Here is a 15,832-nt window from a genome sequence, read left to right as displayed (position 1 = left end):
CCTGTATAGTTCCACTCTACAAGGGAAAAGGGGATAAGTGTGAGTGTAGTAGTATCAGAGGGATTAGCTTGTTAAGTGTAGTTGGGAAGGCTTATGGGAGGATCTTAAGAGGATTAGGAGAGGAACAGAGTGAGTAATTGGTGAGGAACAGTGTGGACTTAGGACAGGTAGAGGTTGCGTAGACCAGATCTTTGTGGTAAGACAGATAGGTGAGAAAGCTATAGGAAAAGGTAAGGATGTTTTTTGGGCTTTTATGGATCTGGAAAAGGCTTATGACAGGGTAGACAGGAAGGCACTGTGGGAGGTTTTGCAGATATATGGGATAGGAGGAAAGCTTGTAGGAGCTGTCAGGAGTTTTTATGAGAGTAGTAGAGCATGTGTCAGGATTAGAAATGGAGAGAGTGAGTGGTTTGAAGTAAAGGTGGGACTTCATCAGGGATGTGTTATGTCACCTTGGCTGTTCAACTTATACATGGATGGGTTTGTGTGAGAGGTAAATGCAAGGGTAGTGGGTCAGGGATTGGAGATGGTTAAAGAAAATGGAGAAAAGTGAGAGACAAGCTTGCTGTTGTTTGTGGATGACACTGCTTGTGTCAGGATCAGAGGAGGGATTGAGGAAGTTAGTGACAGTTTGGGAGAGTGTGTGAAAGAAGGAAGTTGAAGATAAATGTGGGTAAAAGTAAGGCAGCAGACTGGAAGTGAGCATTAACCCCTTCCATACGGAGCCGCATACGTAGGCGGCATGAGGAGCAAGTGGATATACGAGGCTGCCATATCAGCGTCTTGATTATATTTATTGTAGTTGCCCCTGCGTAATGACATACTCTCTAAACTGTCTTCATCACATTTTCTATGGTTATCAAAATTCACGGGTGAAAGAGAGAACGATTGATATAAGCGGTGACTATATTTTATGATGCGAGTATTATTATGACACATCATACGTCTGGCAGATAATGCTGCCCGTGAAGTTAAGGGAGAGCGACTGGAGGAAGTGGATAGATTTAGATACTTGGGTGCAAATGTGGCAGGAAAGGGTGGAGTGGAGGTGGAGGTAGAATGTAGATTGAGAGAAGTGAGTAAATGCCTTGGTGGATTAAAAAGTGTAATGAGAAATAGACATCTGGGAATGGATGCTAAGACGAGATTGTATGAAGGAGCGATTGTGCCAACAGCAATGTATGGGGCAGAAATATGGAACTTAAGAGAGGAAGAGAGAAGGAGTTTGAATGTGTTTGAGATGAGGTGTCTGAGAAGTATGATGGGGGTTACTAGGCTGGATAAAGTGAGAAATGAGGAGGTGAGGAGAACAGGGGTGGTAAGGGAGTTGGGAGATATGTGGATGAAAGAGTATTGGGATGGTTTGGACACATGGAAAGAACGAGTGAAGAAAGACTAGTAAAAGAGATATGGAAGGCAGATGTGGAAGGAGTGAACATGAGGGGGCGACCTAGGATGAGATGGATGGATGGGGTGAAGGGGGCTTTGGGGAAGAGGGGAATGTCTGTTGAGGAAGGACGGGAGAGGACAGAAGACAGGGGTGAGTGGAGAATGGTTGTATATGGATGATGATGTGATGCATAAGGTGGAATGGATGGAGGGATGGGGGGTGAGGTAGTATGTATGAGAAATATTTGATGCAGCCCGAAGGAATTTCTCCCTGTTTTCTCCTTTTCTGTATGAGGGGACGGAGAAGGGGGAGGGTCGCCGATTTAATGAAGTGGCCTTGCTGTGGATGTGCTGTGTCTTGAGTCACTGCTTCTGACCCAGGACAGTGGACAAGATGTAACTAGTCACACTCACATTAGAAAAAGCCTAATTTAAGTTTTATCTTATTATCTAATTGTAGGTAACTTACTACTTTGTTGGCTCTAATATTATAACCAAGTCACTAAGAATGGCAAGCCATATGGCTCTTGCTAGGATGTGGCTTATGGCACCACACCTGTCCTTTTGTGTCAGCGACATATCATGGAATATGACACTGTGCTTGTGGCAGGATCAGAGGAGGGATTAAGGGAGTTAGTGACAGAGTTTGGGGAAGGTATGTGATAGGAGAAAGTTGAAAGTAAATGTGGATAAAATGAAGGTGATGAGATGTACAAGGGGAGAGGATGGCAGCGAGTTGGAAATAAGTCTTAAAGGAGAGTGGCTGGAGGAAGTGGATAGCTTTAGATATTTGGGATTGCATGTGGCAGGTAAGTTAGGATTGGCAGTGGAAGTAAACTGTAGACTGAGAGAGCCAAGTAAATGCTTTTGGGGATTAAAATGTGTCATGAGAAATAGGTATTTGGGAATAGATACAAAAAAAGTTCATATTTTTACCTAGTTGTATTTTACGGGAAGAGAGCTATGCTTGTAGTGACCCATTTTTGTATCTTTCAGCATCAAGTTTGTTTTTAAATTCTTGTATAGTTTTTGCACTCACTGTTTCCTTGTTCAATTTGTTCCAGATATCCACCACTCTGTGTAGGAAGCTATTCTTTTTCAGATCTCTTCTGTAACCATCCTTTGAAAGTTTCTTTTCGTGCCCCCTTGTTTTTCTTTTATTCCACTTTAATAAATCATCTCCATCAAGGACTTCCATCCCTTTCATAATTCTGTAGATCAGTGGTTCCCAAACTAGGGGGGCACCCCCCTAGGGAGGCTTGAGGAGGATACAAGGGGGGCATGAAGTCATCTGCTCAAAAATATTTGTTTAATCAGAATAATAAAATCATTGAAAGAACAAATATCTGGCATTACATATATGCAAAGTATAATTATAGCAGTCGCTCCAACCCGTTTTCTATTAAGCTAGTTCTCCTTACACGTTTTGGATACGTCACTGATACCAACCACAATTTGCTAATGTTCAAACTTTTTTTTCGCTCCCTTTGAACCAAATGTTTCATTTTTAGTTACTTAGAAAAATGTCTCTGGAATGTACTATTATTTGTTTGAGTGGCTTTCATTATTAAAATTTAATACAAACAGAAATCTGTTTTCCTGAACAATGCTAAGAAATAAATGCAAGAATCATTTTACATGAACTAAAGATGGAGTGGGGGGCGTGTGGGTCTACTGGAAGCAAAAAGGGGGCGTCAGGTAAGATAGTGTGGGAACCACTGCTGTAGATGATATATAGATCTCCTCTTTCTCTTCTTTGTTCCAGGGTTGGTAGTTCCAGTTTAGACCATCTTTGTATGTCAATTTGAAGAGTCTTGGTGCCATCTTAGTCATTGCTCTTTGAATTCTTTCTAATTTCTTTATATTCTTTTTAGCACTGGGTTTCCATAATGTTGCAGCATACTCCAATCTTGGTCTTATCAATGTAACTAATATTTTCTTTACCATTTCTTCATCCAAGTAGTCAAAGGTCACTTTCATTGATCTTAGTAAATTGAAGGTTTCTCTGGCTATTTTGTTGATATGTTTGTCTGGTGCCATGTCTTTGCTGATAATTACTCCTAGGTCCCTTCCTAAGTTAACTTTGTTAACTTCCTTTGTATCAATTTTATATTGTCCTGAGGAAGTATGTATGAGAAAAAAAAATTGACGCAGCCCAAATGGATTTCTCCTTTTCTGCATGAGGGGACGGAGAGGAGGGGTCGCCGAATTTATGAAGCGGCCTTGCTGTGGATGTGCTGTGTCTTGCAACACTGCTTCTGACCCAGGGCAGTGGACAGGATACAGGGATGACCCGTCATTCAGGAGGTGCCAAGATGAGAGGGAGGGAGGAGGGTAGAGGGGAGTGGAATATATAGGAAATGGAATGGGTGGGAGTGGTTTCTATGCCTTTTTCTTTTTGGCTACCCCCCATGTAGGGGGAAATAGCCTTTGGTATATGTATGTATGTATGTACTACATTTCTTGATGTTGAAGTTTACTTCACACTTTTGACTCCATTCCCAGACTTTATCCAGGTCATTTTGTAATGATTCCCAATCTTCCTCTGTACTTACTCTCTTTAGTAGTTTTGCATCATCTGCAAAGAAGTTCATCTAACATTCCACACCTTCATTCATGTCATATATAGCAAACATTATTGGAACCAATACAGAACCCTGCAGGACTCCACTTATCATCTCTTCCCAGGTCGAGTTCTTGTCTCTAAGTACCACCCTCATTTTACTCCCGTTCAAGAAATCTTCCATCCATTCCAATAACTTTCTTTATACTCCACTTATTATTTAAATTTTTCATAGTAGCTTTTTGTGTGATACTTTATCAAATGCTTTTTGGTAAATCTAAGAAGGCACAATATGCCCATCCATCCCTTTCTTGCATTATTTCTATTAGTCTCGAGTAAAAGCAAATCAAGTTTGTGGCACATGATCTTCCACGTCTAAATCCAAATTGTTTTGGATTTAATATATTATTCTCTTCCAAATTTTTAATCCATTTACTTTTGATAACATTTTCACATTTTTGCTATTGTACTTGTAAAAAATACAATGGGGTGATTGTGCTGATGGCACTGCATGGGGCAGAGACATGGAATTTAAGAGAGACAGAGAAGAAAAGTTTAAATGTTTTTGAGATGAAATGGCTGAGAAGATTGTAGGGGTTACAAGGTTGGATAGAGTGAGAAACAAGGTAAGGAGAGCTAGGGTGGAAAAGGAGATTGCAGATAGGGCTGATGAAAGAGTTTTGGGATACACATGGAAAGTATGAGTGAAGAAAGATTAGTAAAAAAGGTGTGGAAGGTAGAGGTGGATGGAGTGAATATGATGGGATGGATGGGGTGAAAGGGACTTTGAGCAAGAAGAAAATGTCTGTTTAGCAAGGAAGGGAGAAGACAGAAGATAGTGGTGAGTGGAGAATGGCTTTGTATAGATGAAACTGATGCAAGGAAAGGAGAGGGTGGGGGATGGAGCGTAGGGAGTTGTCATCCCCCGTCGTCTCCTCTCAGAGCGTTTCTATTCTCTTTGTTCTAGAAGTTATTCTTGAGGGGTGAATAAAATAGGTGTAATTTTTTCAGATGCTTCTTGGTCTCAATCAGTACACCTCGAGAATCCCACCCGGAACTCTCTACATTACGTCAAGCCACCTTCGTTCTGACATCACTCTTTCATTCATCCAATAGTCTTTTACTTCTCAAACAAGTGCCACACCTTAACCACTTCAGTACGGAACTTAAATCTCGCGGGCAGCAGCCAATGCCAGCCGTACGACGTGTCGTAGTAATACTCGCATCATAAAATATAGTCACCGCTTATATCGATCGTTCTCTCTTTCACCCGCGAATTTTGAAAACCACAGAGAATGGGATTCAGGGCACATTTGAGAGAATGTAAAAACACAGGGGCGACTACAATAAATATAATCAAGACGCCGATATGGCAGCGTCGCGAATCCACTTGCTCCTCATGACGCCTACGTGTGCGGCACCGTATGGAAGGGGTTAAGGGTGTGACTTTTCCTTTCTGCACCAATGATTTTTCTCCACCTTTTTCTCCAATTAGAGAGGCTGTTACACTCTTCTAAACGATATCACCACGTAAGCATTATGTCGTAACAAAAAATGGCTTGTCCGCTAACAATTAAAAGACAAAACAATATTGCAACCACCAGGCGACACTCCGCATTGTGTTACATGTACAAGGTGTGAGTCTGACTCAGCTATCCTTGTCGCCTGTCGGCCATCGGCCGTTGTTTTCATAAGTATTCATAATAGCTGACCCTGGATTAGCATTCGTTCTCCATCTACCTCTCCATCTACTTTCTTTTTTACTTTTCATCTATACTTCCATCTACCAGCCTCTTATAGGAGTGGTTATGTATGAATGATGTTTTGGCACAGCCTGCAGGGATTTTCAAAGTTGTCTCTTTTTCTGTATGAGGGTACAGAGAAGGGGGGCACCAATTAACCTCCTCACTCCGGGCCAAAATCTCGTGGGCAGCATTAGCTGCCAGACGTACGATGTGTCGTAATAATACTCGCATCATAAGATATAGTCACCGCTTATATCGATTGTTCTCTCTTTCACCCGTGAGTTTTGATAACCATAGAAAATGTGATGAAGACAGTTTATAGAGTATGTCATTACGCAGGGGCAACTACAATAAATATAATCAAGATGCCGATATGGCAGCCTCGCATATCCACTTGCTCCTCATGCCGCCTACGTATGCGGCACCATATGGAAGGGGTTAAGTAAAGCAGCCATGGTGTGGATGTGCTGAATGTTGCTACATTGCTTCTGACCCAGGGTAGTGGGCTGGATGCATGGACCCATAATCTGTGAGTAGCTAAGATGAGAAGGAGGAAAGGGTGGTGGGTGGGAGTGAAATAGGTGGGATTGGGTACTTGCCTTTTGACTTGGCTCTGTCCCTTGTAAGGGGAAAAAAAATCCTTGGTATATACAAACACAAGAAAGGAGACTGCAAGAGACCCTAAGGCATTATCTAACCTTCTCTTGAGACAACCAATAGTTTCAGCACTCACTACATGGTTACTAAGTTTATTCCATTCATTGACCATTCTGTTTGTAAATCAGTTCCTACCTGTTTCCTTCTTAAATCTAAATTTGTCCAATTTTAATCCATTACTCCAAGTCCTGCCCTGTTGTCTTAGTATGATGACCTTGTCTGCATCATTTCAGTAATTGCTTTCTCCTCATCTTTACTTATTTCTCCTCCATTTTCCTCATTCATCACTCATTTTCTTAGCACTTCCCACTGCAACTACCTTTCCCTTTCTATTCTCCCTAAAATACTCTGCCCATCTTCCTTTTACTGCCATCTCTTCCATTATCATTTCTCCATCTGCACCTTTTACCTTTTCTTCTCTACACCCACTCCTTGTTTAACGACCTACTCGGTTAACGACAACTCGGAGTAATGACAGGTTTTATAACAGACCAATATTCGTTTAACGTAAATCTCCCGAAGTTACGACGTCGTCTACGATAATTAAGTTGGCTGAGGCAAATTTGTATGATGTTATAAATGAACTTGTACAGTGGATATTACCTGTGAGGTAAAGTGTTCTGAAGCTTAGGTCTACATTACCATCCTGCAAGCTGCAAAAACTAACTGGGGTACAGTATGTACCGGTAGTGGTAAATTTTTAGTTTCGACCATGGGCGCAATATAGCAATAGAAAATTAATTATTAATTTTGTAAATTATAATGTATCAACGTAATATGCAATTTTGTGAGCGGAAATGAAAAAAAAAATGCTAACACAGATTTCGTAAGTAACGAAGTCATGTCGGACGAATGATACACCATGTTTGTTATGATAGATGCCGATGTCGAAGAAATGAAAGGATAAATTCGTCTAACCTAAACTAGACTAACCTAACCTGTGTTTAATAAATGCAAATTAAATGTCATCCGGCTCGTCCTCGTTGTCGTCGTCGTGAGAGATGTTGGCAGACGACAAGATGGCGTCCCGATCCTATTGTACCGACTTCGTTCATTAGCATATTTTCTTGTAGCAAGGTATTTTTTACTTTCATTTCCGCCCACAAAATTGCATATTACATTGATACATTTTAATTTACAAAATTAATAATTAATTTTCTATTGCTATATTGCGCCCATGGTCGAAACTAAAAAAATACTCCGGTATTCAATATGGAATGTCAGCATACGCGGATTTGGTCATATACGGTAATTTCAGGAACCTAACCACCGTAAATAAACAGTAAATAAAGCTTTAATGTACTGTATAAAAGAGGGAAAATACACGAAAATAAAGATACATGTATTGCTGGACATTGTACATACAGTACATGTACGTATATGTATACACTTTTGCTTAACGATCAATTCGGTTAACGACGGCGCGCTGGTCCCAATTGTCGTCGTTAAACGAGGAGTACCTGTATATGGGGATGGAATGGGTGGGAGTGGATTTTATGCCTTTGTTTTTTGGCTACCTCCTTTGTAAGGGCGAAGAACCTATTGTATGTACCAGCATAATTTGGGAATATAATCTCTGGCTTTATGGGCATGTGGCATGCTTCTCTGATGTTGATCCCAATCACAGGGTTATCACTTTAAGAGACAACCCTCAGTGGAGGCAGTGAATGGGGATCCCCACAGAACTCATTGGGGGTGGGGTAAGTCAACTGATCCTGTTATGAGCTGTTTGGAATGGTAAGGTTAGCTGTATGAGGCTAATTTGGAGAAACTGTCATGAATAGCATCTGTGTAATGGTCCTTATTATTGTTTATTTATTGTTTATTGTTCTTATTTGTTTTTCTGGTTCTACTCTGCCATAGCACTCTGTAGGACCAACATTTTTTTCTTAACTGATATATAATATATGCATGTTACAGAGTTTTATACTAGAAATACACCCAGCAAAAAAATTGACATAAAAACAACAAAGATTCATAAAAAATATATCTATATATTAAGTTAAGTATAGTAGAGCAAATTGAAACTAAATAATAGACATTAAGAGAATCTTAGAGGGGTCACAGTTTATTTAAAGGTTATCTCTTAAGTATGGCCTCTTTCATGTAGAGAAAAAAATGTCAATTTTAAAATAATTGCAAAATGTGAATGTGTCATTTTATGTTAATAATGTATGAAATTTCTTGTCAGATTGAAGCTATTGTGGGTAAGTTTGGCCTGGTGGTGATTACACGAGAAGGAAGCAATCCATACAAGTTTATTTATGAATCAGATGTCCTAACAAAGTATCAGGTAAGTTATGATTTCGATTTGATATGTTTGTAGAAAAAGTTGAGGTTATATATTAGGATGAAAGAATAGAAGGGAAATTGTTTCTTGGATATGCATTGATTATTGAAAAGAAGATTTAGATATGGATGCATGTATATTAGACTCAAGTTTTGCACATGCTTTGTCATATAGTGGATTGTGGAACTTGGTGTATATGTTTACATAATCAGTCATTCCATCCATTGCCCCTGGTCACTTTTGCTGAAGCCCTGCTTATGTATTTGTATTTACCTAGTTGTATTCTGCAGGAATGGGAGCTATGCTCGTGGTGTCCTGTCTTTGTATCTCGCAACATCTAGTTTGGTCTTAAATTCATGTATGGGGTTTGCACACACTATTTACCTAGTTGTATTTTACGGGAAGAGAGCTATGCTTGTAGTGACCTGCTTTTGTATCTTTCCGCATCCAGTTTGTGCTTAAAATCTTGTATAGTTTTAGCATTCACCGTTTCCTTGTTCATTTTGTTCCATATATCTATCACTCTGTGTGGGAAGCTATTCTTTTTCAGATCTCTTCTGTAACTGTTCTTCTTAAATTTCTTCTTGTATCCTCTTGTTTTTCTACTGTCCCACTTAAGTAAGTCATCTCTGTCTGTGTCACCATTGTTTCTTTCATTTTGGGAGGTCTTTCTCGTTGTCCTTCATCCCAAATTTGTGAGCTTTCAATTGCATTATATCTATTAATCTTGAATAGAAACAGATTAAATTTGTGGCACATGACCTTCCCTGTCAAAATCTGAATTGTCTCAGATTTAGTATATTGTTCTCCTCCAGATGTTTTGTCCATAAGTTTTTTGTAACTTTCTCACAAATTTTAGCTATTGCACTTGTATGGGAGACCGCTCTATAGTTTGTTGGGTCTTCCTTGTTTCCCCCTTTATATATTGGTACGATATTGGCATTTTTCCAGTCTTGTGGTACCTTTCCTTCTTTGAGTGAGTAATCTATTATCATGTATATTTTGTCTATTAGTTCATCTATACATTCTTTTAGGATCCAGTTTGCATTTCCATCCAGGCCATGTGACTTTCTGACAAGGTTTATTATTTGGTCCCATATTTCTTTCTGTGTTACATTTATTTCTCTCACAGGGGGGGGGGGAGGTCTCTTTCTTCACTTCATCCCAATTGTTTATGTTTTCTTTAGTGAACACAGATTTGAAATGTTTATTCATAATTTCAGCCATTTCTATATCCTCTGTGTATTCCATATTCCCTTACATAGTTTTATACTATTTCCTGTTTATTTTTTAGTTTGGATAGATTTAAATGAGTGCATAGAGGATTTAGGGAGAAATGTCAATGTGATAGTACTGGGAGACTTTAATGCTAGGGTAGGAAATGGTCCAATTGATGGAGTGGTTGGGAAATGTGGAGTTCCAGGAAAGAATCGTAGTGGAGAGTTAATGGTGGAAATGTGTATAGAGAGTTGATGATAGCAAATACAGTGTTTTGGAAGAAAGTCAAGCATGAGTACACATGGGAGAGGGTGGTGGAAGGAAGGGTGGTAGATAGAGCGCTAATGGATTATGTAGTGGTAAATAGGATTATGATAGGAAGAGTTAAGGATGTACATGTGCTAAGGGGAGAGGGTGGGGGAATATCAGATCATGTTTTGGTGGAAGGTAAGTTGAGAGTGGAGGATAGATGGAGAAAGAGGAAAGGGACAAAAGGTAGGGAGGTTCTTAGAGTGAACTCTTTAAAGGAAAAGGAGAAGGAGTACGAAAAGAAGCTGAAGGAGTGGGAGGGAGTGAAGGATAGAGTAGAGGTAGGTGTGGAGGAGGAATGTGGATGGTTCAAGGAGGGAGTCATAAAGTGTGCAAGGATGGTGTGTGGAACAAGAAGGACAGGAGGAAATAGAAGGAAGGGTAGTGAATGGTGGGATGAGGAAACAAAGAAGGTCGTAGAAGAGAAGAAGCGAGCTTTCACAGATTGGTTACAAAATAGGACGAGGGAATCATATGAGAGGTACAAAGAAAAGAATAGAGAAGTAAAGCAAAAGGTAAAGGAGGCAAAGAGGAGAGCAGATGTGAAATGGGGTAAGAGTATGACAGAAAATGTTGAAAGTAATAAAAAGATGTTTTGGAAAGAAATTAAGAGAGGAAGAGGAGGCGAATCAAGTAGAGAAGAAAAGGTAAAAGGTGCAGATGGAGAGATGATAATGGAAGAGAAGGCAGGGGAAGATGGGCAGAATATTTTAGGGAGTTGCTAAATGTGAAGGAGGATAGGGAGGGAAAGATAGCTGCAGTGGGAAATGCGAAGAAAATGAGAGTGATGAGTGAGGAAAATGGAGGAGAAATAAGGAAGGATGAAGTGAAGGCAGTTGTTAAGATGATGAAAGCAGGTAAGGCACCTGGTCTGGATGGATGCCATGCAGAATGTCTGAAGAAGGGAGGTACAGTGATGGTGGACTGGTTGGTGAGGTTATTTAATGTTTACTGGAGAGAGGGTAGAGTGCCGGAGGACTGGAGGAGTGCCTGTATAGTTCCTCTTTACAAGGGAAAAGGGGACAAGTGTAAATGTAGTAGTTTCAGATGGATTAGCTTGTTAAGTATAGTTGGGAAGACTTATGGGAGGATCTTGATTGAGAGGATTAGGAGAGGAACAGAGGGAGTAATTGGTGAGGAACAGTGTGGATTTAGGACGGGTAGAGGTTGTGTAGATCAGATTTTTGTGGTAAGACAGATATGTGAGAAAGCTATAGGAAAGGGGAAGGATGTTTTTTGGGCTTTTATGGATCTGGAAAAGGCTTAAAATAGGGTAGACAGAAAGGCACTGTGGGAGGTTATGCAGATATATGGGATAGTAGGAAAGCTTCTGGGAGCTGTCAAGAGTTTTTATGAGAGTAGTAGAGCTTGTGTCAGGATTAGAAATGGAGAGAGTGAGTGGTTCGAGGTAAAGGTGGGACTTCGTCAAGGATGCGTTATGTCGCCCTGGCTGTTCAACTTATACATGGATGGGGTAGTGCGAGAGGTAAATGCAAGGGTAGTGGGTCAGGGATTGGAGATGGTTAAAGAAAATGGAGAAAAGTGGGAGGTGAGACAGCTGTTGTTTGCGGATGACACTGCGCTTGTGGCAGGATCAGAGGAGGGATTGAGGAAGTTGGTGGCAGAGTTTGGGAGAGTATGTGATAGAAGAAAGCTAAAGATAAATGTGGTTAAAAGTAAGGTGATGAGATGTACAAGGGGTGAAAGTGGCAGTAGACTGGAAGTGAGCATTAAGGGAGAGCGAGTGGAGGAAGTGGATAGTTTTAGATACTTGGGTGCAAATGTGGCAGGAAAAGGTGGAGTAAAGGTGGAGGTAGAATGTAGATTGAGAGAAGCGAGTAAATGCCTTGGTGGATTAAAGAGTGTAATGAGGAATAGACATTTGGGAATGGATGCTAAGAGGAGACTGTATGAAGGAGTGATTGTGCCAACAGCATTGTATGGGGCAGAAACATGGAATATAAGAGAGGAAGAGAGAAGGAGTTTGAATGTGTTTGAGATGAGGTGTCTGAGAAGTATGATGGGGGTTACTAGGCTAGATAGAGTGAGAAATGAGGAGGTGAGGAGGAGAACAGGGGTGGAAAGGGAGTTGGGAGATAGGGTTGATGAAAGAGTATTAGGATGGTTTGGACACATGGAAAGAATGAGTGAAGAAAGACTAGTAAAAGAGGTATGGAAGGCAGATGTGGAGGGAGTGAACATGAGGGGACGTCCTAGGATGAGGTGGATGGATGGGGTGAAGGGGGCTTTGGGGAAGAGGGGAATGTCTGTTGAGGAAGGATGGGAGAGGACAGAAGACAGGGATGAATGGAGAATGGTTGTATATGGATGATGTTGTGATGCATGAGGTGGAACGGGCGAGGGGATGGGGGGTGAGGTAGTATGTTTAAGCAAAATTTGACGCAGCCCGAAGGGATTTCTCCCCGTCTTCTCCTTTTATGCAATGGGGGGACGGAGAGGGGGGGGTCGCCGATTTAATGAAGTGGCCTTGCTGTGGATGTGCTGTGTCTTGCGACACTGCTTCTGACCCAGGGCAGTGGACAAGGTGCAGGGATGACCCGTCATCCAAGAGGTGCTAAGATGGGAGGGAGGGTGGAGGGGTGTGGAGTGTATTCAGGGATGGAATGGGTGGGAATGATTTTATGCCTTTTCCTTTTTGGCTACCTCCCTTGTAAGGGGGAAAAAGTCTTGGTATATGTATGTATTTTTTAGTTTACCATTCACATATAGAATAATTTAGGTTGATGTATATTTGCCAATTTCCAGCTTTTTTCCACCTTTTCCAAGCTTTGTCTCTTCTATCTTTTGCCTCACTACATTTTTTTTTGTTATACATGCATATACCAAAGGCTTTTTTCCCCTTACAAACCTTTGGTATATGTATAACAAAAAATGTAGTGAGGCAAAAGATAGAAAAGACAAAGCTTGGAAAAGGAGGAAAAAAATAAATAAAATAAAAATTGGAAAGTGGCAAATATATGTCAACCTAAGAAATTAATATGTAAAAATATGCAGGGAAGAAAAAAGAAACTATGAAAAAGACATAATAGACAACACTTAATGTACACTTATTCCTGTTTTTGTTTTGGTACCTATTTGTCCCCTCCTTCATTATAGATTTTCTTCAAAATCATCCATTTCTCTTCCACCTGTGTTTCTTCATTATAGAATTTTTCCCAACTCACCTTTTGAAAGAACTTTCTAACTTTCCCAAGGCTGTTTTGTTATACATCAGTCTTCCTTTTCTGTGTTTCTCGTTTCTCCATATAAATTTCCTCTTTTAGTTAGAGCTCAAGTAGTATGTGATCACTCTTCCCAATTGGTGTCTTGTATTCCATTTTATCCACAATTTCGGGCTGTGATGTAAATATTAAATCTAGTCTCAACAGTTCTATGTTATTTCTATATCTGGTATTCTATTTTACCCATTGAGTCATTATGAATTCAATGGTCATGTCAAGTAGTATGTTTCCCTGAATGGTCCTTTCCACCCTTTATTGTCATCTCTTCCCAACATATTTCTTTAGAGTTAAAATCACCTTTAACCTCTTCACTCCGGGGAACATCGCACGTCTGGCAGCATTAGCTGCCCGATATGCGATGTTGCGTCATAATAATCGCATTATAAAAAATAAAGTCAGTGCTCAATTGTTTGTTCTCCTTCACCCGTGTATTTTGATAACCATAGAAAATATGATGAAGCCAGTTTAGAGAGAATGGAGGTTACGTAGGTACGACTACAATAGATATAATCAAGATGCCGACGTCGGTATCATCGAGTACCCACTTGCTCCTCATGCCGCCTACGTAGGCGTCACCGTATGGAAGTGGTTAATTACTAGATTTCCTTTCAGCATTTCATTTAATATATGCCTTGTGTCTTCCAACATTTTGGAATGGTCACTTGCTTTCCAAGAACATGTTTTCGGGGACACATAGATCACATCAAACTTTCTACTTTTCATGTCACTATTTTCAACTCTCTCATAATCAATTCCACATTATTTCCTCCTCCTGTGACTTTCATCATCTGTAAGCCCTTCTTAGTCAAAAACATGACTCCTCCACCTTGTTTTTCCTCTCTATTTTTCCTCCAGTGCATGTATTTATGTATACAGTTATATATTTATATGAAATATGAGAAGGATGTAACTGACATCTATAGAAACATGCATATTGTTTTTGATAATATAAGACATATATACATTTGCACATGATTTATTTACATTAGAACTAATAGTAATTTGCTATTATTTTTCATATTTCTATTCAACAGAGGAATATTCACATTGTCACAGAATGGATTACAAATGAAGTGAGCTCTACCAAGATTCGGCGTGCCCTAAAAAGAGGAGAAAGTGTACGATATTTGGTACAAGATGCTGTTATTGATTTTATCTACAACCATGCCCTCTACAATACACACAATAAGTGAGTTTTCTCTGTAACAATTTTCATTCTGTTTAAAGTCATACTGAGACACATATCAGGGAACATATCCATGATTTATATTTTACATCAGCCATGTGGTACCATAGGAAACTGATAATAACATCTTCACATTACCACATCAGTCCTCAGAATTTGATCTTCCAGAGGTATATTTTCTTGTAAAAAAATATATTTTGGTAAATGTTATTGTGTTGCATGTGATATTTAAAGAAACTGCTTCTTTCATAATCTTGATTTTGGCATGTTTCATGGTTAACATTTGCAGGCTTCTTTTTGTGTGAAGACATGTCTTGTATAAAGTTAAATGCAGTAATATTCCCAATAGTAACTAGTGATACTGTAATTTGTAATGGGGTAAATTGTTGTCAAACAGATGAACAAAAGGTTTCCAGTGGATGTATTAAAGTTGTTTAGTTTGCTTGGCTCCCATGAAATGCTATATATTTTTTATGAAATGCACATAATACTGAAAACAAGAATTAAGCCAAGTACTGAAAGTAGTTTTCCAGTTATAGTAACAATTTTTTTATTATACAAACTGGGGTAGTTCATTATATTGATAATGTGAATATGGTATTGTGGTTTACCTTATTACTGATGTGTCAGGTACACTTTCCATTCTCATCAGGTATAGGTTGATGCTCAAGTGGTTCTTCAAACATGTTAAACAAGGCATGTCTTGCAGATGTAGTATGTAAAGCATAGGGAGCATCATAGTTTTGCTTCTTAATTTGTAAGGGATATGGGTGGGATGAGATGAAGGACAGGATTACACTTAAGTATTTGGTTTCTGTGAAATCAGAATGCGGGCTCAAGATCTTTTACATTTGCTATATTAAATATAGTAATGACATATAGATCTGTTTGATTTTTTTTTGTACTTAATTCTCCTATGACAAGTATGCTGTGTGCTGAATTGTGTAAATTTTTCTTAAACATAATATGGTGTGTGCTGACACCAAAGATCAGTGATGTTACATATATATTTATATATATATATATATATATATATATATAGATATATTTTTCTTTTTTATGTCAAGTAGAATTTCATTAGTTTCTTAAAGAGAAAATATTAATAATGCTAAATAAAGTACAGGCTCTGCACCTATTGCTTTTATTGCACCCACATTTAGTTTACTTACTAAGAATAGAATATTTCATGCATTCATATATTTTTATGTGATTGTATGTATTGGTTTTATTTTT

The 15,832-nt window shown here is 39.3% G+C and overlaps 1 protein-coding gene across 1 annotated transcript in view; it reads left to right on the top strand.

Annotated features, from left to right (window-relative positions):
* The window catches only part of Nmnat (nicotinamide mononucleotide adenylyltransferase), a 134,330-nt gene that overhangs the window by 100,238 nt on the left and 18,260 nt on the right, over nt 1-15,832 (top strand). Inside the window, exons 6-7 of the mRNA XM_076199399.1 lie at nt 8,546-8,647; nt 14,448-14,602. Coding sequence (XP_076055514.1) covers nt 8,546-8,647; nt 14,448-14,602 — 257 coding nt within the window. The remainder of the gene's footprint in view (nt 1-8,545; nt 8,648-14,447; nt 14,603-15,832) is intronic.

The sequence above is a fragment of the Oratosquilla oratoria genome, chromosome 16 (genome assembly GCF_046742065.1).
Source record: "Oratosquilla oratoria isolate Oo_2021 chromosome 16, ASM4674206v1, whole genome shotgun sequence".
NCBI classification, from domain to species: Eukaryota; Metazoa; Arthropoda; class Malacostraca; order Stomatopoda; family Squillidae; genus Oratosquilla; species Oratosquilla oratoria.
Note: the sequence above shows the minus strand (reverse complement) of the source record. Positions and strands in the feature narration are given on the sequence as shown.